Raw genomic sequence first — 20,164 nt, forward strand, 5'->3', positions numbered from 1 at the left:
CATGATTTTTGGAAAATATAAATTATCGAAACCTGTTGGGTATGGATATAAATACGAAAAACCTGTTTTAGAATTGAATTTAAATTCCTTAACAACAATTTTTCCTTGTTTAGGGTTATAAATGGAAATATGAGGACTCGTTGTTCCTCGAAAAATAATTTCATCATTCTCTAAGCAACACAAAATTTTAGTATATTTGTAAAATTTTGGTAATACCTGTGGAATTTTCATTAACAATTTCCATCCATCATCTTCCATGATCCACATGCTCAATTCCAACTCGGTCTTTTTTTTCAGTCTGTATAAGCTGAGACGACCTTTCGAAATAGTTAAATGGAACAAGTACTTCTTACGACTATCACGTATGAAACTCGGTGTTAGAAGCTCCTTGAATTCATCTGATTTCATGTCAAAATATATAACTGTAGAATTTTTATTATAGTCAATCACCTTATACCAATATACACAACCACCGATGGTAATTCCGTCGTATAAATGTGACGACCATGAATTAATACTTAATTGCGGGAGAATTGTTTTTTCCGTCCAGAAGTTTCTAGTAGAGTAGACGAGATAAAACAAATCATAAATCAATATAACCTTACAATCATCTGTCGTAGGATCATAACACAACCCATAACCTTGAGGGTTGGAAATATTCACATGTGGACATGGTTCAAGCTTTACGCATTGTCTAGTCGATGGATTCCATAAACCAAACGTCTTGTTAACGCTATCGTTTTGTAATAATATCAAACCATCATGTGAGCATAAGATATGAGCATAATCAAATCCCTTTAGAGGAAAATTGTTACCTTCTATCGCAATTACTAGATTATTTTTCAAATTAATAAATTTAAATTCATCACTCATATATTTTTGTAATAAAAAACTTACACGTCCCAACGTTTTGGATTGATCGATATAATCTTTCTTAAATTCTCGACTGAAGATTATATCATTCCATGATACTGATACACATCGAAAACGTAACAAAGATTTAACAGGTATTCTAACGAAGATAGAGGATAAAACATCACACGAAAGATTGTTTGGATTCTCCATTGACATTACGTTTGCTATTTAATTATATTTATATGATTTTTTATGTGTAGAAAATAGAATTTCAAGATTCCTTGTTATGAGCAAAAAGGATACTTTTAATAGAAAAAAATAGCAAATCATAGTGTATATATATTTATTTACCTAAAGTTATTATTTTAATTTAGTTCCATAAATATATTTCCATAAATTAATAAGAGTTGGTATATTGTATTATATAGTGAAAGAAAAAAACAAACATATAGTTTGTTTTATTTTTGGCATTTCGTAAAATTGTAAATTGGCTTATGCAATATCATAATACATAAAAATTATAGTTTCTTTGTCTTTTGATTTCTCTTCTTGAAACGATTTATCTTATCTCGTACTTTAATTATTGCATTATTTTATATATATATATTGTTCGTACTTTTACTTTTGTTATTTGATCATTTCGATATTTCCTTGAGCCGAGAGTTTATTAGAATTCGGAAGCAAGCTAGTACATATAATATCCAATCCTTCGCAGATCCTATTTATGAAATTACACTAAATATGTTATTAGTTTAAAAGATCAATGATACTGATTATAACTCTAAAGTAAGATTCAAACTCGAGGCTTCTTAGTTAAGAATACAGAAATCTCAATCATTATATCACAACTTATAAATCTTTTATTTAATGATATAACGTAATAAATATAATGGATAAAACATTGTAACAAAAAGATAAATTTTCAAGTACAACTTTATTTATGAATCAGGAAAAAAAATACAAAAATAAAGGAATTTAATTTGGTTGTTTATCCTAGTGCATGATTTTTGGACAATATTTTATGGATTCCATAAAATAAACGTCTTGTAATAATTATCTTTGTCGTTCTGTTATAGTTTTAAGCCATCATGTGAGCATACGATACGAGAGTATTCAAATCCTTTTAGAGGAACTTGTTGCTCTTCTATGAAAATTACTCGATTTCTATTTAAATTTATAAATTTGAATTCTTCATTAATATGACTCATTGATAAGAAATTTATACATCTCAACGCTTTGGATTGATTGATGTGAGCCTTTTTGAATTCTCTATCGGAAATAATATCACTCCACGAAATAGAAACTGATAAAAAACGTAATAAAGATTTAACGGACAATCTAACCAAAATGAAGAATAACATATCATATGAAACATTAACATCGGACTTATGTGAATTATTTGACATTATCTCTGGGAGAAAAGTGGCTTTCTTTTAGGCATTTTAAAAATTATTTATATGATTTATGTGTATAAAAAAAAATTTAATATTTGTTGTTGTGAACAAAAAGGATTCCTTTTCCTATTAAATAGAGGAAAATAGCTAATTATAGTGTATCTATTTTTTTTAATTTTTTTTATATAATATTATTTTCATTGAATTGCTTGTATTTTTAGGAGTAGAAAAAAATGATGTCAAATAAATATAATATATAGTTATTAGAAATCCAAATTTATATAGTTAAATTTATTAAAAGGAACCTATAGTTAAATTTATTTAAAGATTTAAAACAATAAACTAAAACAAATTATGAACTAAAATAAGCTCATCGAATATTTAAGATAAACAAAAAAGAAACAATCGTGTAAATTAAGACATAAGAGAAAAGTATCATACTACATTATTTATAATAATATACTTTGCATTATCACATAGACAAGGACGTTTATGGTTCGATTTGGATTGGTTATCGATTAAAACCAAAATCAATCTAATTAATTTTTTAATTTTTTAAAACAAACCAAACTAAATGGAAAAGATAATCGTTGGTTTGATTATTGTCGATTTTGTTCAATTTTCTGGCTTATTCAATTTGAAAGTGATCTTTTTTAAGACGTATATATCTCAATAGACACAAACACTTAGTGCATGAACAATCCAAAAAAAGCTATTGTCAATTTAATTAAGCAATACTAGAGTTAACATTACACGAACAACGTGATTTAATTAAGAAAAAATGGATCGATCTATTCTATGTGAAGTATGGTAGGTAAAAATGGAATTTTTTGGTGGTTCCGATGATGAGGGTTTTGGGCAAAAATGATGACGAATAGGTTAAATGATTAGGTGGGCGGATTGGGTTGATTAAAATTGGATAATATAAGTAAAATTGTGTTTGTTGATTTGAGATTTTCCATCTAATTGAACGATACATGTGAGAAGTTTGCAGATGACGAGGATAAGAATAACTTTATTTTAACGATAAGAATATATTGAACTAATAGATCAAAATTGAAAGGTACTCTTTTATATTTTTTTCCGAATTTAAATTAATCGGACTCTAATACGTATTCTTATTGAAATTTGAAACAATAATAGCAAAAGTTCATTTTTCCATGTGACTTTCACGTGACCACTACATATCTACCTGGCAACTTCTCCTTTTTCTTTCTCTCTCCTCTTTTTCTCTCTCTAAAACGCTGATCATCTACGATGTTCCCACGACTTCTCTTCCTCTTACTGCAATGACACCTCGCCGGAGTATCAACACCGCCGGCGGTTCAATCCTACCGTATCTGACGAATTCACTTATTCAGCCACCGTATGCTCCGCCGTTGTTTCAATTCTGTTTTTAAAAAATAAGCCCTACGATATGGTTAACAAACGCGTTCCCGATTGGCTCAACAGCTCACTTTGGTCGTCTCCTGGACCACAACCTTCAGTTCAATCTCCATCTTCATCGCCGACGCCGTTAAATGAGGATGACAACCGGTCTACACGTTCAGCTACTAAATCATCTACTGTTACTGTTAACGCCGTTAAAGCTGGTGCTTCGGCTAATGACGGAGAGTTAACGGTGGAACGGCCTGGTTCAATGACGGCAGCCCCGGCAGTGATTAGAGCGGAGACTAGGCACGTGCCTCCACGCGCTAAAACGGAAATTAGAGATCCTTTGAGTAGTAGTAGTAATTATCACAGTGATGATGAAAATGGAAGTTCCGCTAGTAGTACAACGACGTCTGCATCTGCTGCTGCTGCTGCAGCAGCTATTTCGTCAGCTGAGGATATTTCTCGTCAGGCTCAGCTTTGTCAAGAGGTTAATTCGATGTTTTGCTGTCTATTTGTTGGTTTAGACCTATCTATGGCATCTAAATTGCATGTGATTCTATGTAAATTCGTTTTAATACTGTCTGGAATTAAGATTATCTCGTTGCTTGACTGCTTAAAAAGTCCCCAAATTTATTGAACATTTGAGCAAGACAAGGTTAAGTGGAACAGAATAGATAGTGAGATATCATCTAGTTAATCCAAATTAGCTTGGGATTGAAGCATAGATGTTGTTATTGGTGAACTTGTTTTAGAAAAAAAGAAAAGCAATCGTTTTTGTTTGAAACATATGTGGATATTAGTTGGAAAGGTAATTCTGTCATATGATAACTGAACACTGATTATGATTAATGAAACTGATTTATTTGGAAGTAATGATTAAATTTGAGAAAGAAAAACAAACCAAACTGGCTATAATCCTAATATATGCAGCTCATTTCGGAATATTGAAGTTCCATTGTATGGCGGTTCTCCATTCTTGTTAAATAGAGTATTCATCAGCCTTTTCTCTTTTCATTTTTTGAATTTAGTTGTCAAGAAAGATTATAAACATGGGAGAAGTCAGGAGGCTAGCATCACAAGGGATACCAGATGGAGCTGGCATTCGTGCTACAGTGTGGAAGGTATAAGATTTGCTTGTCGAGACTTATTTTACGCTGACACATATTCCGGACTTAATACTCCTCTGCTCATTTCGGTGGAATGTGTCTGACCGTACAATTGGTGTAACTTCTTATCCAAACGTTTTGTTGATAGGAAAAGGTTTTACCTTGGATGAGTCTCAGTGTGTAGTTTCCTCCTAATTGCATGTACTTTGTGTAGCTGCTATTGGGATATTTGCCGACCGAGAAAGCACTATGGCCAACAGAGTTGGTTAAAAAGAGGTCTCAATACAAGCATTTTAAAGAGGAGCTTTTGGTGAATCCTGTAAGTTCAATATTTGTTGCTAATGCAATGATTACAGTCAAACACGTCAATGTTATTTTTACTAGTTCCTGAAATGTTGTTCTACCATTTGTCGGTATTAAAAAAGATGCTTTGCTAATTGGAACTGTTATAATTCTGTATATCTGAAACTATGGCTGCAAAGTTTATCCTTGGCATGATGTTATTGATGAAAGTCATGTTAATGATCCGTTGATGCTTGCACTTCTTGCAAGTTCTCAGAGTTTTTGGTTCTGTAACAATAAGGGCAAGTTATTTGACATTTTCTTCCATGTTGACACATCCTCTACTTGACTTTATAAATTTTAGATCCTGTGTGAGGAGAGAAAATATCCACATATACTAACTGAATAAAAATTAATGTTCCAGTTGAAACGACATCTTGTTGAATGATTTATTTTAGTGTTTTTGTTTTCTTTTTTTGGGTCTTTGAACCCTTGCAATAGACATGTTAAGACAGATAAGCTTAGCTAGAAAATGTTATGTATCATTTTCTTGTACAGATATCATACTGATCGTGTTAATTGCCCCCATGATATTGTTTGGTAGTCCATACTAGAAAAAACTCCGCCGTGAAATTGACTCAGCGAGTTGGGGTTAAATTGGAAAACATGATAGAAGCTCTCTCATGGATCAAAATCATGTATGCTATTGGGGTGTTAAAGCGTACATTGTATCTTCAGCACTTTCTTGGTTCTTTTGTGAAGGCTTACCTATATTAAAAAAGTGGTGTTATATATCTGGTGGATTTACTTATCAAAATATATGTGGCAAATTACATGAACTTGAGCATTGCTTGTTTTCAAATGTTCGGTGTCTGAATGTTAATATGGCTAGGCAGTCGGAGATTACGAGGAAGTTGGAGAAGTCGGTAATTCTTGATGATGAAGGAACAGTTATAGAGGACAAGGGTGCACTCCCAAGATCAGAGATACCTCAAGGAGAGCATCCTTTAAGTCTTGGGAAGAATAGCATATGGAATCAGTTCTTCCAGGTACAATATTTATTCTTGTTCTTTTCCATCTTTCACCGCAATGTTTACATGGAGTTCCTTTTAGATCATAACTGAGGGCTGTATGTTATCACCAGATGGTTGCGTTTGTGTAATCAAATTTATACATCCTTGTTTTATTTATTCCTGTAGACGTTCTTCCCTAGGTTTTTAACTCTCACTGATTATACAATTCATTATTAGTGTGGTTGTGATGGGCTCAAATGAGGGAAATGGATCAATTGCTTCTGAAAACATCCTTCTCTTTGTTCTATAGAGAATTAGAATTGCGAGTTGATAGTGGGATTGCCTTGGATGCAAAACTGGAACTAGTTGGATGGAGTAGATAAGTTCCTTGTTAAATTAAATAAACAAGTAAATACCCCTCCCTAAGCCGCAAGAGAGAAATCAAAAGTGCCAGATGGGGAACCCTACCCCCCGTCACATGTGGCCAAGAGGCAGACACAGAAACTCAAATAATATATTTGACATGATCTGAAGGAAAAGAGTCCCCCCCTCTCTTCCTTTTCCTTTCCTGCGCTAGGTAACTGTTTATTGAATATCCAAGGCAAGAATGTTCTGCTTTGTGGAGTCAACTCGTGTTCTGCTTTTTGTTTGTCTTGAAGCTGTTGTCAAGTACCGTTCGTACATTACACCGGATGACTGTTAGCATTTATGTATCTTCCAACATGAGGTGTCTACCTCCAATTATCTGACAGTTGTTTAGCATTGAAGTGAGTACTAAATTCTTCTACGTGATTTGCTTCTAGGACACGGAAATAATTGAACAGATAGATCGAGATGTCAAGCGCACACATCCAGACCTGCACTTTTTCTCTGGGGACACACCATTTGCAAAATCTAACCAGGTAAATTCTAGCCTTCTTGACTTGAGAGTTAGTACAAATCTCTGTTGATCACCTAATAGTATATCTTGTGTTATCAGGACTCTCTGAGGAATATACTCATTATTTTTGCCAAACTCAATCCTGGTATAAGATACGTGCAAGGGATGAATGAAGTATTGGCTCCACTATTCTATGTATTCAGGAACGATCCCAATGAGGAAAATGCAGTAAGTGATGCCTTGATGCTGGACTATATTTGCATTAGCTATGTTTTGCAGATCATAACTTTAGAGACATAACAGCTTTGTGACCAAAGATTTCCTGAATATGTTGAGAGCAATGCTCTGAATTCTGTTATGCTCCAGCTTTACCACTGTTGATGTCAACAATCCGTTCTAAGCACATGTCCTCCTTTCTTTTTGTGTGCTTGTCTTCTATTTTCTTCCTCATAAGGGCTTTACTGTAGCAATATTTTGGCTAGTAACACTATTTCCATTGTCAAAACGTATGTTTAGAGACTCATATTAACACATGTCGTTGGAGAGCACATGCCAAAACTACTTTGATATTGATCCATTTCCCTTTATTATGTTATTATTGCATTATTCCCTGATTAAAACCATCCCAATATGTCTTCCCTAACTTGATTAATCCCTAAGAAAATTTGATTGCAAAAGTTATAGCTTTCATCACCTAAATAGTTTCATACTTCAAGATGTGCCTCCCTCGCCACATCAAGAAAATGGAACTATGCATATTAGTGTCTCTTGGGGATGGTTGAGTAGTTGAGGCTAGTTGAGGCATAGAGTAACAATCTGGAGATCTTAGGTTACATCACTTAGTTGGTTTGGTTTGAAAAAATTGAATAGCTGTGTTTGAAACTCAGTTTTTCTATTTTTCGAAGAAGTGTTTGTTTTTTGCTTTTGAGTTTTGCCACAAAAAAAAAAAAGAAAAAAGAGGGAACGAATTATCAATCTTTCAAAAAGTCGAAACACCATCCTTGTGTAATAAACTAATCAAAGTCTTACTCATGTAAATGGTAAGCAAAACACTTTATTTACTCCTTACCTTCTCAGATAAGTTTCTAATGCTTTGTAGTTTGTATTGACTTCTAATTTGTTTATCAACATCTTCTTTTGTGTAAGTGGTGCAAACACACTTTTGCATCCTGCCCTATTTCCTAGGCTAATGCTACAAGATAGCAGTTATTCACTATTAGATCTTGTTTTGAAGCCTTTTTCCTTGATAATAGACCTTCCTACAGAGCCTTGTGCCTAAACTTTGTTGGTACCAACTAATCGTGTGTTTTTCAAACAGTAAAAGTGAATATAGTTTTTGACTGTTTTGAAAGATTTAGCTTAGATATCTTCACTGTACAACATCTTTACGAGCGAAATAAAAATATGAGTATCAAACTCAAGTCATACTTTTTCTGACAAATACTACCTTAATGTAAGCCTGTCTGCTCCCACCTTGTTGGGCGGGCAGATGTTGAGATAAATGATGATTACATCTGTACAAGTTATTCTTTCAACTTTTTTCTGGATTCAAGTGTCAATGTTTACAAGTTCAGCTCTGTTTATCATTTTCGATTTGCAAGCTATGCAGGCATCTGCAGAAGCAGACACTTTCTTCTGCTTCGTGGAGCTATTGAGTGGATTTCGTGATCATTTTTGTCAGCAACTTGACAATAGTGTTGTTGGAATTCGTTCTACAATTACAAAGTTATCACAATTTCTGAAAGAACATGATGAAGAGCTCTGGCGGCATCTTGAAATGACAACCAAAGTAAGATCTCTTTTATGAATGAAAATACTTTCCTTGATCAAAAAAGAAAAGTAAGATCTCTTTTATGCTTAACTTTAGCTAGCTGCATTTGTTACCATGGCTAAAAATGTCAGCGTTATTCCTCTCTGATTGGTAATTATGCAACCTGCAAGTTGACACAACCTAGTGACATATATATAATTTGATTGTTTAGAGGGATGAAATGTCATTCTAACTTATTGTTAGAAGCCTCAATGCCAACAATAAGTGTAATCTCCTTTGATTTGCATCTTCTCGATGCCTTTAGTGACGACTTCTTACTTAAAAAAAAAGGTCTTGCCTACAAAGTAATAATATCAGGTTATACATTCACATTTTAACATTTGAACTTTGATTTGTTAACTATTAAACGAAGATGCAGAAGTTAAGGACTTGTCGACCTAAAGATTACTTGTTTACGGCACCTTAGTTCAATTGAAGATGACTGCTTAAACCTAGGAGAACTCACATTTAAGCTCAATACTTCCATGAACACGTTAACCTTGTTCGCTATGAAATGTTTCCTTTAAAATTTAAATGAACAATTATTCTGCTTCATCGAAGTTTCTTGCACCTTTTAGATATTCTGGGAAACTAACCTGACATGAGAAGAATTGATTCAAATTTATCTTTGTTGTTTGTCTTGTTGATGCATCATGTATTCACTATTGAAGTAACTGGTAACCTTCCGCCTCTATAAATAGGATTTGCTGGCCTAAATGTTGCATGCATGTCTAATTTAAATCTATATATCCTGATAGGCAGGGGCAGAGCCAGTAGGCCCCCTTCGGCCAAAAATTACACTGTTTGTACATGGTTAAAATTATTTTTTATGTATATATTGTAGATGTTGAACTCCCTTCAGCTTTTTCTTGTGTTTACTTCTTCATATTTTGAACCCCTTAGTGAAAATTCTGGCTCTGCCATTGCTGATTGGGCTGTGCTTTTTAGGCAACTGTTTTATGCCCCATAGTTGTGTGCCTGTGCGTGTGACAAGACATCTTTGTTTTTGTGTAGTTCCTTTGGCAATTATTGCTTTTACGATTTTACTTGCATATGAGTGATGAAAAAACTGACTTCTTTATAATTACCAATTTCAAAAATAAATAAAAATAACTGACTTCTCTTGTTTCTGTCTTCACTTGATGATGTCATAGTTCTTTGTTATTAGTGATCTTTATGTGCCTGATGTTGCATGCAACAGGTGAATCCACAGTTCTACGCATTCAGATGGATAACACTTCTGCTAACACAAGAATTCAACTTCCCGGACAGTCTGCTTATATGGGACACACTACTAAGTGATCCTGAAGGACCTCTGGTAAGACATCCTGGAAGTAATGCACTTTTATACTATATAGCTTGGATAAGAACTTTTTTTGCATGAACTATTTGCTTCTTCAATTATCTTCCTTTCAATTAGTTGGGACTAAGATTGAGGCTTAGTCATGTTGCTACCCTTACCTTAGGTCTTCTTGCTGAGTTTGATTATTTTTGGTGTTTGAGACCCATATCTTCTTAAAAGACGAATTATTTAGTGTTGGAATGAAACTGGTCAAACCAAGCAGAGTTGGATATTGAGGATTCCTTCAGCCAGCCTTTATTTTATTCAAAAGAAGGATTCCTACTGCTGACTTCACCTAGTTTGGGATAGAGGGGGAGTTACTGTTGTCTGCTAGTATTTTTTTTGGTTTATTTCCCTTGTGATGTATAGACATGTTATCGGAGAAGAGAGGAATTTGAAAATCCCGGATTTGATGGTATGTCTCAGTTGTCAGACTCAAAACACAAAGAGATGGTCATGCAGCAGTGCGGTTGGGTCCCTATCCACATAGTACAATGCAGGGTGGGGATGTGAGAGTGTTTTTGGGGGCAGTTTAGGGGAATTTTAAATTTTCAACCAGAAGGCTTCAACTTGCACGGAATCTACCTGTCATTGCATTTGTAAAGCTGGCGATTCCACAATCATGGGGCTTTCATATCTGCTGTATGTCATTTGCCATCATGATTTGATCTAAAAGAACTTATGAGTGTCGGACAGAAGTACAAAACCAATACCTTATAGCATCTTGAACATTTACAAGGTTATGTTTCGTGGGTTCAGTGTGGTCAGGTCGACAGAGTGTTTTTGGGGTGGTTTGCGTTGAAATGAAGAGAGAATTGAATAGGGAGGAGGTTATGCAACCCTGAGGCTGCGAGTTTAGAACTGCACCACTAGGGATTTCTCAGTTATTAAAAAGAAAAGTCGGAATACTCAAATTTTTCTTTAACTTGCAGGAAACGCTGCTTCGAGTCTGCTGTGCTATGTTAATTATTGTTCGGAGGCGTCTACTTGCTGGAGATTTCACTTCTAATTTGAAGCTACTCCAAAATTATCCATCCACAAATATCAGTCACCTCCTCTACGTAGCCAACAAACTACGCGTTAAATCAGTCTAAATCTGTCAAGCAGAAAAGAGATTTTGGTTGGTCCAGTCTAATTCTTTGTATTTCTTGGTATTGTGATGTAAATGTCTCGTCAATTCAGAAGTAGGCATCTGCAAACTCCCTCCCCCTCTCTTCCCTTCTCTCCCAATCATTCGTCTTGCATTTTGTTCTCGTGTTTACGGTGATCAGTGAGTGTTAAAAGCTGCTGTTTTTTGGCTTTGGAAATATTTATTGTATTCTCACAAAGGCTTTTGCACAATTTCAACTCTGTTGGTGTTAATTTACACAATTTTCCTCATAGAAGAAGCATTTACTCAGCTGTTTCTTTTTACCAGAATGCTTAACTGGAGCACTAATTGTCCTTTTAATTTTTTTGCCAAATTGGTACACTTTCACTGGTGATCTTAACAAATGTCTAATTTTAACAAAAATCACAAAATGTACATGCAATTTTTTTCAACCAATAAAAGTTTTTTCTTTTTCACTAAACACGTGGTCATCAATAATTTCAACATCATAACTTTGCCACTAAAGAATAATAGTTATTTACGATTACTTGTTATTATCCATGAATGTCATTGCACAACAAAAAGTAATACAAATGCTAAATAAATAGTTCTTTGATACTAGATAAAAGATTATAAAGGAAGAACCTAATAAGTTTGATATTATTCCTTTTTTTTATCTGATGTCTGGTATGCACATTCAGAGGTGGAGCCAGAATTCTCGATGAGGGAATTTAAAATTTGAAGAATAGACATACGAAGTAACTGAAGGGGGTTCGACATTTATTATATATACATAAAAAGTAATTCTAACCATGTAAATATAATATAATTTTCCGCGAGAGGGAGTTCAGAAACCCCTAATGTTAAGGTGGCTTTGCCACTGCACACATTGGACGACTCTGTACTCAAGATGGCTCGAACCCGAGATGTCTTGATTAAAGAAGAAGAAATACTTATCACTTCACCACAGTCGTTTTTGATAAATTTTTCCCTAAACTTTCTTTTTTAAAAAAAAGACATTTGAAAAGAAAAACTATAAAAAAAGAAATATATGTGAACAAATAAAAAAATAGGGATATTTTCTAATTTATAGTCAATTTTTTTCCTCTAAACCCTAATATCTTCACCTAAACCCTAAACTCCTCTTTCTCCTCCACAGTTCTCTCAATCAGCAGCTGCCATGGTGATTTCTCTTTCTTTAATAATTTTGTTTCCGAAGTTGATACATTTGCTTAGTTATTGAAATTCTTCATCTTTTTGTTTGATTTTTCTGTTCTAATACACAGTTAATTCTGATAGTTTTGTTTTCTGTAATTGTAGGCAACAGAAACTGTGAACCCAAAAGCCTATCCTCTTGCTGATTCACAGCTTACAACGACCATAATGGATTTGGTTCAACAAGCTGCTAATTATAAGCAGCTTAAAAAGGGTGCTAATGAAGGTTATTCACTTTTTACACTTCATATTTAGTCTTTAGTTTTGTGGTGGTGGGTAATAAGCCAGAAAGATTGTTACTTGTATTGTTTTGGAGCTTTATTAAGTTACTTTTATGTTGAGTGTTTAACTAAAATGGACAAAATTGGTTTGGTTTCATTTCACCTACTAAAAAAAAATTAGGCATAAAGATTTGATTTTTCCTGCTTTATGAATTGGTAATGTGTTGCTCCTCATTGTACTGCTTAACTGAAAGAGAAAACTGTGTTGTTGTTCTTCTGTTTCAGCTACAAAGACTCTAAACAGAGGAATTTCGGAATTCGTTGTCATGGCTGCAGATACTGAGCCTCTTGAAATCCTTCTTCACCTTCCGCTCCTTGCCGAAGATAAGGTGATTTACATTTTGCCTTTTGCACTTTTCCTCGTAAAGTTTTCTTCTTTACCCTTTTTTGGTGTTGTGGCTCCAATAGAGGTAATGAATACTAAGGGACTCTGGTTATTGACATTTTCAAGGGTTGTGTTTTTTTACTCTTTTGTCTGTATTATGAGGTTATATTGTTCTGATTTCAGACTCTTATGGAAAATGGAATCATGTGTATATTATGCACATCACCCGTTATAAACTCGTCATTTTGAGGAGTTTGTATTAAACAAGAGTCCTGTAGCTGCTTCCTGCTTTATTTCTATGATTTGGCTTGTCATATTTCTGCTTCGCTTGAAAACACAACTAAACCAACAAGACCAAGCCTGACCAAGCATAGTCTTCCAATGTCTTGGCATTTTCTATCGATTCCGTTGCATGGTGTCAAATGCTACCAGTTTTCGATAGTCATGTTTCTTGGTTCTGACTCAAAGATTAGGTAGGTGCTGCAGTTTATCAGACTTTCGTTTTCTGCATATAAAATTCAAAGTTTTTAGGTGTTCTTTAAGGTAAGATCAACAGAAAGAGACTAGTTTTCATTATAATGAGGTAACTTATTGTGATTTGAACTTTGATGTTCGCCTAGCATAATGCATACAACCCATGTGAGTACTTTTTCGGCTGAACCAAATCCATGGGGGCAAGTTTTATGGCATTGTTACTCTGCGAATAAACAAAAGAAATGGATAACATATACAAGCTAATGTACTTTACTTGTGCGTGGGGAATGCTTTGGAAGCTAAAAAGGAAAAATACTTTCCTTTGGAACTTGTTGTCCGGTACCTGCACTGGAATCCCGATTAAAGGGGATAGTGCTACTCAAAGTTATTTATTTGTCGCTTTATGTCTTTTATTGTTTCTTAGTTATAGTTATACCTAGAATTGTCTTCCTTGAACAACGATATGAGAATTCATTCATGTCTTTCAACTTTTGGTACACTTTTCCATCACCAACATTGCCTCTGTTGTGGACTACTGTATCCTCTTTTGTTTGGTGGTGATTATATTAAGATTCTTGTTAAGTTAAATTGTTGCATTCGCACCATAAACCAAGAGATGGACTTCTTGAATTGACATAACAAGGGAGTTTTGATTCTAACTTCTTCATTTTATCAACACTTTCAGAATGTGCCGTATGTCTTTGTCCCTTCAAAACAAGCTCTTGGCCGAGCATGTGGTGTTACCCGTCCTGTGATAGCTTGTTCAGTGACGAGCAATGAGGGAAGCCAGTTGAAATCTCAAATACAGCAACTAAAGGTAACATTCCAAATCTTTTTCGTCTTTGTCATATCAACAACCACTTCCCCTTGCGTAAATACTCAATCGTTGTTTCTCTTCTTATTCAGGATGCCATTGAGAAGCTCCTCATCTAAATGTTGAGCCTTCTACAGCATGATGAGCCTTTTGAGGCTTGGACTGAAGTAGTTGTCGTCCTGTTAGCACCTTTTTTTAAATCCTTGTTTCATTTTTGTTCGTGAATCTTTACAATCACTGTTCTAAGAGTACCGATAAACACATGAAAATTTAATATCAGGTTTACGTTACAGTTAAACTTGAGTTTTATTATATCGTGTATATCTAGGGGTCGTAAATTGTAATGAAGGATCCTCTTTGCTTCATTAAATTTTGATATTCTTGGTCTCTATGCTTTTCTATTCATATGCATTATAAAAGTTAATGAATTCTGTATTATAAAGTTTATACTGAATTGACAAATGTTTTTTTTATAAATTATTTCTTGATAAAAAAAGGACATAAAACTAAAGATAAATTTATGAAGGATAATAAAACCAAATCAAGCTATTTGGACAACAATTAGCATTTGCACATTGGACTAAAGCTATTTCTTTTTTATTTATACATAAGGTGTTTCCCAATTGATGGGACATCTTAGCTAATCAAAGAATTTAAGTCTAAATTATGTATTTAATGTTGTGTAAAATTAAGAAAAAATATTATCTTTTTTCTTAATTCAATAACAAATCAAGATATTTTTTTTAATCGATTTTCGATTTTTGATTTACCCAGTAACAAATCATAATGAATTTCGTTCAACAAGCTGTTTATTATAAGCAACTTACAAAAGGTGCTAATGAAGGTGATTCACTTAATGAAAAATAGAAGATGCTGGAGATTCTTCGTCTTTACCTAATGAAATATCATCGATCCTGCATCCAATCTATGTCCAAAGGCATAGCAAAAGTAGTATCAGTGTAAATCACACGTACTAATAGACATTATTGGTCATTCCCCCGCCTTCTGCATAACACAAGAAATCAACTAGTAAGAATATGTCTTAAATCACTCGCTTCTCCATCTTTACCTCACTTGAATACCTTAGAAATTACATTAGTACCCCTTACTAATAACATCCTCTTCATTCAACCCACTCCTTAGGTTCTTGATCATAGCCTAACCATTTTACGCCTAGAAGAGTACACGAATACAACGACAAGCGTTCCAACTATTCCCCACGAATACCTTAAAAACTTATCTGAGTAATTATTCCACGCACCCTACCTCTACTTCATATCATATACCATTCTGGGGAAATAATAATTATTTGCTCAGTCAATGATAAGTATAAAATGATTTTTTTTTATCTTTTCTTGATACAATAAAAGTAATAAATGAAAAGAAATATATATAGTTTAAAAATAACCATAAAATAAAATTAAACAGAAGGGATAATAAAGTAATTTCAACAACAAATTCGTGGAGACGCAGTTTTACACATAAATCACATTCGACGGATGCATTTTATGCCTTTCATTCTCTGCTCACTCAATGATAAGTATAAAATGAAAAAATAATTATTTTTTCTTGATAGGATAAAAGTAATAAATAAAAAAATATATATAGTTAAAAATAGTCGACAAATAAAATTAGACGGAAGGGGTAATAAAGTAATTTCAACAACAAATAATAAGAGACTGAATTTTACACATAAATTGCATTCGACGATTGTGTTTATGCCTTTCATTTTCTGCTCAGTCAATTGATGAGTATAAAATGGTAAAAAATAATTATCTTTTGTTAATATGATAAAAAAATTAATAAATAAAAGAAATATATAGAGTTTAAAAATAGTTGACAAATAAAATTAAACGAAAGGGTTAATAAAGTATTTATTTTCAACAACAAATATGAAGAGACTGAATTTTACACATAAATCACACTCGGCTAATGCATTTTATGCATTTCATTCTCTGATAAGTCAATGATGAAGATAAAACGATAAAAATAATTTTCAAAACTCAATTACTTAAAAGTTCTAAATTTCGAAAGTTTTCATGTAAAAAAACAGTGGGCTTGTTGAAGCCCAAACATTCATTTTGGGCTCATAACTTAAAACCGGCCCATAAAAAAAGAAACAGAGGCCCAATCATTCTTCTTCTTCCTCTCTCATTGAAGCTCTTACTCCCCAAGTACTCCATAATCTTCTTTTCCAGTTAAACCCTAGCTAACCCTCAGCTCTAAGGTGAATTATTTTTTCCTCCATTTTCTTTGAATTGTTGTAAAAATTGTATTTTTCGGATCCATTTCTATGTTTTCAGTTTTTTTTTTTTTTTTTTGTGAAGAGTATGAATATTTGATCCTGATGAATACTAGATTGTTTTCATAGTATGTTATTTTTGTTTATTTTTTATAGTTGAAGAAATTTTGGATATGAGAAGTTGTGAAATGTGATTTTTTTTTTTTGACAATTGTGAGATTGGTTTGTTTTGTAGTGTGAAAAGAGGAACTGATTATTGGAGTGAAGATGGTGATGGGTCAGCCATTTAGTGGCAACATGAAGGCAAGCTCCTTTTTTAAAATGTATTGTTTGATAGAGCTTTGGTTATTATGTAGCAGGTTTCAGTATTGCAGTTGTTAATAGATTGTTTGTATTATTAAAGTTTTAGAGATATATGTGCATTTACGAAATGTATGGACTGTCGGAAACAGCCGTGTGCACTCTACCCTCGTTAGACCTCACTTGTGGGAGATTACGTTGGGTATGTTGTATGGACTGAGATCAAGCGAATATACTATTTTTATTTGCTAAATTTAGGTTAAGAAAATCGCATCTTTTACTTGTGGAGTGTATTCATGCTGTAGTACTTTGGTTGAAGCTGTTTCGGGACTGGCTTGATCAGAAATGAAGGAAAAGAAAAAAAAGGTTTTTGGGTTCTGTTGAGATTTACTCTTTTGCTATGCTCACACTCCATCCTGATAAGCTGTCCATTGTATTTTATTATTGAGTGATTATTTCTTACACATTAGACCAAAAAGTTCGGGTATGGCAGAAATGTAGTAGCTAAGTTTTCAAATTTACAGGAAGTTACTTAATGCTCTACCTTGGGCCTGTTTTTATACGATATGCATTTGTTATAGTTGAGGTGCAGCGGTGGGGGTAATTTTATTTCCTCAATACTAGGAAAAGAAGGCGCTCGTAAAATTTTAGAACATACCCCTAATTGAAACTGTCTAATTTCTGGATAACCAGAAACTAAACCGTATTATTTCAAATTTCAAATGATGAAATCGATGATGTGGAAGCCAGCTCAGTCTATACTCAAACCACATTTTGAGGTAAAGAAATAATTTCTGAGTTTGGTCAGTCAAGGAAACATATCTAGGATAACTTTGTTAACGCCAATGATCCCTCAGAGAGTTGCATTAATTGACTAGTTTGACATTACGGGAAGTGTTGTTATAAGATGCTTGAAAAGCTTACGTTTCTTTTGCCACCTTGCAAAAGAGGCTGAAGAGGAGGTGGGGAGGCGGGGCGGTAGTGATTGATGTTTGACATTTTATTCACTGTGCTTTCAAAACTTTTTGCAGCTCTTGTCAAGCTCCTAACATAATAGATGTAAGGCACATGTCTCACATGCTCTGTAACTTGTAGACCATTTAATTGTTAAAAAAGTTTCATTTCATCTCATGATTTATTTTCCTTTGGCCCGTTCAGCTATTTAAGATATTTGCTTGATTGCTTCTGTTACATGACTGTTACAATTTATTTTTTTGATGTTGCAGAAAGCTCTTGCTGGCATAAAACGTATCAATTTGGAAGGTCTGAGATGGAGAGTGTTTGATGCCAAAGGCCAGGTTGGAACGCCCTTGACTTTTGTAATTATCAAATTAAAAATAAAAGGAAAACGAATATCTTGGTGAAAAAAGTTAGTTAGACACTGATAAGGAATGGCATGCAAATGTCTATTTCCGTTTCCTTTCCTTTTGAGTTTTGGGTTACTCTATTCTGGGAAGTGAATGTGTTACTGCCTTATTGGGGATGTATATGGAGTTCAAGGATGAGTTTATATAAAATGTCATAAAGTTGAATAATCATAGTTCTTATAATCAAGTTCCATGCTTTGCACTTACCCTGAAAAAAATGAAATTCCAAGGTTTGACATACGGCTCTACATTACTATTCTAGTTGTCGATTGAGGATCTTTCTTTTTTCTTTTCGTTTCTTATCCATCTTCCTCCATTCAATATCTAACAATTAGATAATACTCTTCCTGTGGTCAATATCTTGCTCTAAGATTGTACATGCTATATTTCTTGAAGCATCAATGGAGATCTGTTTTCTATCTATAATAGCAAACTCCCTGATATATAGGTCCTGGGAAGGCTAGCATCACAGATATCAACCGTGATTCAAGGCAAAGATAAACCAACATACGCACCTAACCGCGAAGAAGGTGATATGTGCATTGTGCTCAATGCAAAGGACATTTGTGTCACTGGGAGAAAACTCACGGATAAGTTCTATCGATGGCACACTGGGTAAGTGTTGTTGATGATTATGGTAAAAGTAAAAGTAAATAGCTGAATAAAGACGTACAAGCATAATGTGCAGGACTCTTTGTAATTGTTTTTCTTGAACGACTTTATAGTTACATAGGCCACCTCAAGGAGAGGAGTCTGAAAGACCAGATGGCTAAAGATCCAACAGAAGTTATTCGCAAAGCTGTCCTGCGAATGCTGCCAAGAAATAAGTTGCGTGATGTAAGTGATTTGCTTAGAGAGATGAAATCAAAATACCCTCTCTCGTTTCTCCTTGTAGCAACCGTAATGTTAAAATCAAACAATGAAGTTTACAATTTTTTCTTGTTTAGCAATAAGTTAACTTCTGTCAATTGTTTCCGTCTATATACCAATACTTTTCTTTGTTATATAGGATAGAGATCGGAAATTGAGGATTTTTACCAATGATGAGCACCCTTTTGCTGACAGACCTCTAGAGCCGTATGTGATGCCTCCTAGACAAGTTCGTGAGCTGCGCCCTCGTACAAGACGAGCCATGATTCGAGCTGAAAAGAAAGCTGAACAACAGCAACAAGGTACAAACAATACAAGTAAAAGAAAAAAGAACAAGGATGTGGAAGAAGAAGCAGTGAGCACATGAAACATATGAAATTTCGAGTTTGGGCTCTATTTTCCAGCCATAACGCGATCTTGGCGTGGCTTCCGAGATGATTGAAAATTTTCTAGTACCATATTATGAGCTTGGAATTTTTTTTTCTGGTTAGTTTGTTTACATGTATTTGTCTTTCACTTCTGGCTGATGTTATATTTGCCTGGAAGATGAACCAGGATAGATGATACACTTGAGCATTGTTATTTCCATATGATGCACCAATAATCCCTTCTTTCTAAGCTCTAGTTAGTAGTTAGTTCATATATAACTACTATATAGTTAGTAGAGAATGTTTAAACTAATTATATGTATTCAATATTGACAATTCTTGTTTCCTTAGTCAAGCAAAGCCTTTCTTATTAACTTGCACAACATTAAGTATATTTTTCATCTGGTGTCTGGTACCTAATTGGGTTAGCTAATTCGGACTCACCGGAAAGTCCTACTTTTTTCATCCGGTGTTTGGTACCTAATGTGGGCTTAGCTGATTCGGACTTACTGGAATGTCCTACTTTGTGATTAAGCGCCGTATTGAAGACTATTATAGGTTGTTAATATTGTTTTATTTATATGAATAATTGGTCGTGTTGGATGATTGAAGCGAAAGCAAGAGACTTGCCTTCTGGGTCGAGCTCGCAAGCCTGGTGCGGGTTACCTCTCCTATGTGGTTTGCGAGTTATTGCATAGGAGCGGAGTTTTACCTTGTGCACTCCCAAAAGGGTAGCGGCGGTGAGTTTCCCTTGTCGTCAAA

At 34.1% G+C, this 20,164-nt stretch overlaps 3 protein-coding genes across 3 annotated transcripts; all 3 read left to right on the forward strand.

The window, feature by feature from the left end:
• The first annotated feature begins 3,451 nt into the window (after positions 1 to 3,451).
• LOC107029176 (TBC1 domain family member 13) lies at positions 3,452 to 11,441 on the forward strand. Its single transcript, XM_015230526.2, has 9 exons — positions 3,452 to 4,110; positions 4,652 to 4,744; positions 4,944 to 5,048; positions 5,908 to 6,060; positions 6,828 to 6,926; positions 7,004 to 7,132; positions 8,514 to 8,693; positions 9,916 to 10,032; positions 10,989 to 11,441. The coding sequence occupies exons 1-9, from the start codon at positions 3,667 to 3,669 to the stop codon at positions 11,148 to 11,150; spliced, it is 1,482 nt and encodes a 493-aa protein (XP_015086012.1). The 5' UTR covers positions 3,452 to 3,666; the 3' UTR covers positions 11,151 to 11,441.
• A 759-nt stretch (positions 11,442 to 12,200) lies between these two features.
• Positions 12,201 to 14,646, forward strand: LOC107029539 (NHP2-like protein 1). Its single transcript, XM_015230973.2, has 5 exons — positions 12,201 to 12,329; positions 12,467 to 12,587; positions 12,868 to 12,971; positions 14,127 to 14,258; positions 14,348 to 14,646. Exons 1-5 carry the CDS (start codon positions 12,327 to 12,329, stop codon positions 14,372 to 14,374), a joined length of 387 nt encoding a protein of 128 aa, XP_015086459.1. The 5' UTR covers positions 12,201 to 12,326; the 3' UTR covers positions 14,375 to 14,646.
• Positions 14,647 to 16,383: 1,737 nt separating this feature from the next.
• LOC107029467 (50S ribosomal protein L13) lies at positions 16,384 to 19,757 on the forward strand. The gene is made up of 6 exons (XM_015230885.2): positions 16,384 to 16,482; positions 16,733 to 16,800; positions 18,024 to 18,095; positions 18,613 to 18,779; positions 18,890 to 19,001; positions 19,174 to 19,757. The coding sequence occupies exons 2-6, from the start codon at positions 16,765 to 16,767 to the stop codon at positions 19,399 to 19,401; spliced, it is 615 nt and encodes a 204-aa protein (XP_015086371.1). The 5' UTR covers positions 16,384 to 16,482; positions 16,733 to 16,764; the 3' UTR covers positions 19,402 to 19,757.
• Positions 19,758 to 20,164: the final 407 nt, after the last annotated feature.

This window comes from Solanum pennellii, chromosome 9, assembly GCF_001406875.1.
Source record: "Solanum pennellii chromosome 9, SPENNV200".
NCBI lineage: Eukaryota > Viridiplantae > Streptophyta > Magnoliopsida > Solanales > Solanaceae > Solanum > Solanum pennellii.

Bases quoted from the DNA above. Each gene is read 5' to 3' on its own strand.
- LOC107029176 (XM_015230526.2), top strand. From the start codon at position 3,667: ATGGTTAACAAACGCGTTCCCGATTGGCTCAACAGCTCACTTTGGTCG. The intron at 8,694-9,915 runs GTAAGATCTCTT...TGCATGCAACAG, and splicing joins ATCTTGAAATGACAACCAAA to GTGAATCCACAGTTCTACGC. The intron at 10,033-10,988 runs GTAAGACATCCT...TTTAACTTGCAG, and splicing joins GTGATCCTGAAGGACCTCTG to GAAACGCTGCTTCGAGTCTG.
- LOC107029539 (XM_015230973.2), top strand. The intron at 12,588-12,867 runs GTTATTCACTTT...CTTCTGTTTCAG, and splicing joins TAAAAAGGGTGCTAATGAAG to CTACAAAGACTCTAAACAGA. The intron at 12,972-14,126 runs GTGATTTACATT...CAACACTTTCAG, and splicing joins CGCTCCTTGCCGAAGATAAG to AATGTGCCGTATGTCTTTGT.
- LOC107029467 (XM_015230885.2), top strand. From the start codon at position 16,765: ATGGTGATGGGTCAGCCATTTAGTGGCAACATGAAG. The intron at 18,096-18,612 runs GTTGGAACGCCC...CCTGATATATAG, and splicing joins TGTTTGATGCCAAAGGCCAG to GTCCTGGGAAGGCTAGCATC. The intron at 18,780-18,889 runs GTAAGTGTTGTT...ACGACTTTATAG, and splicing joins TTCTATCGATGGCACACTGG to TTACATAGGCCACCTCAAGG.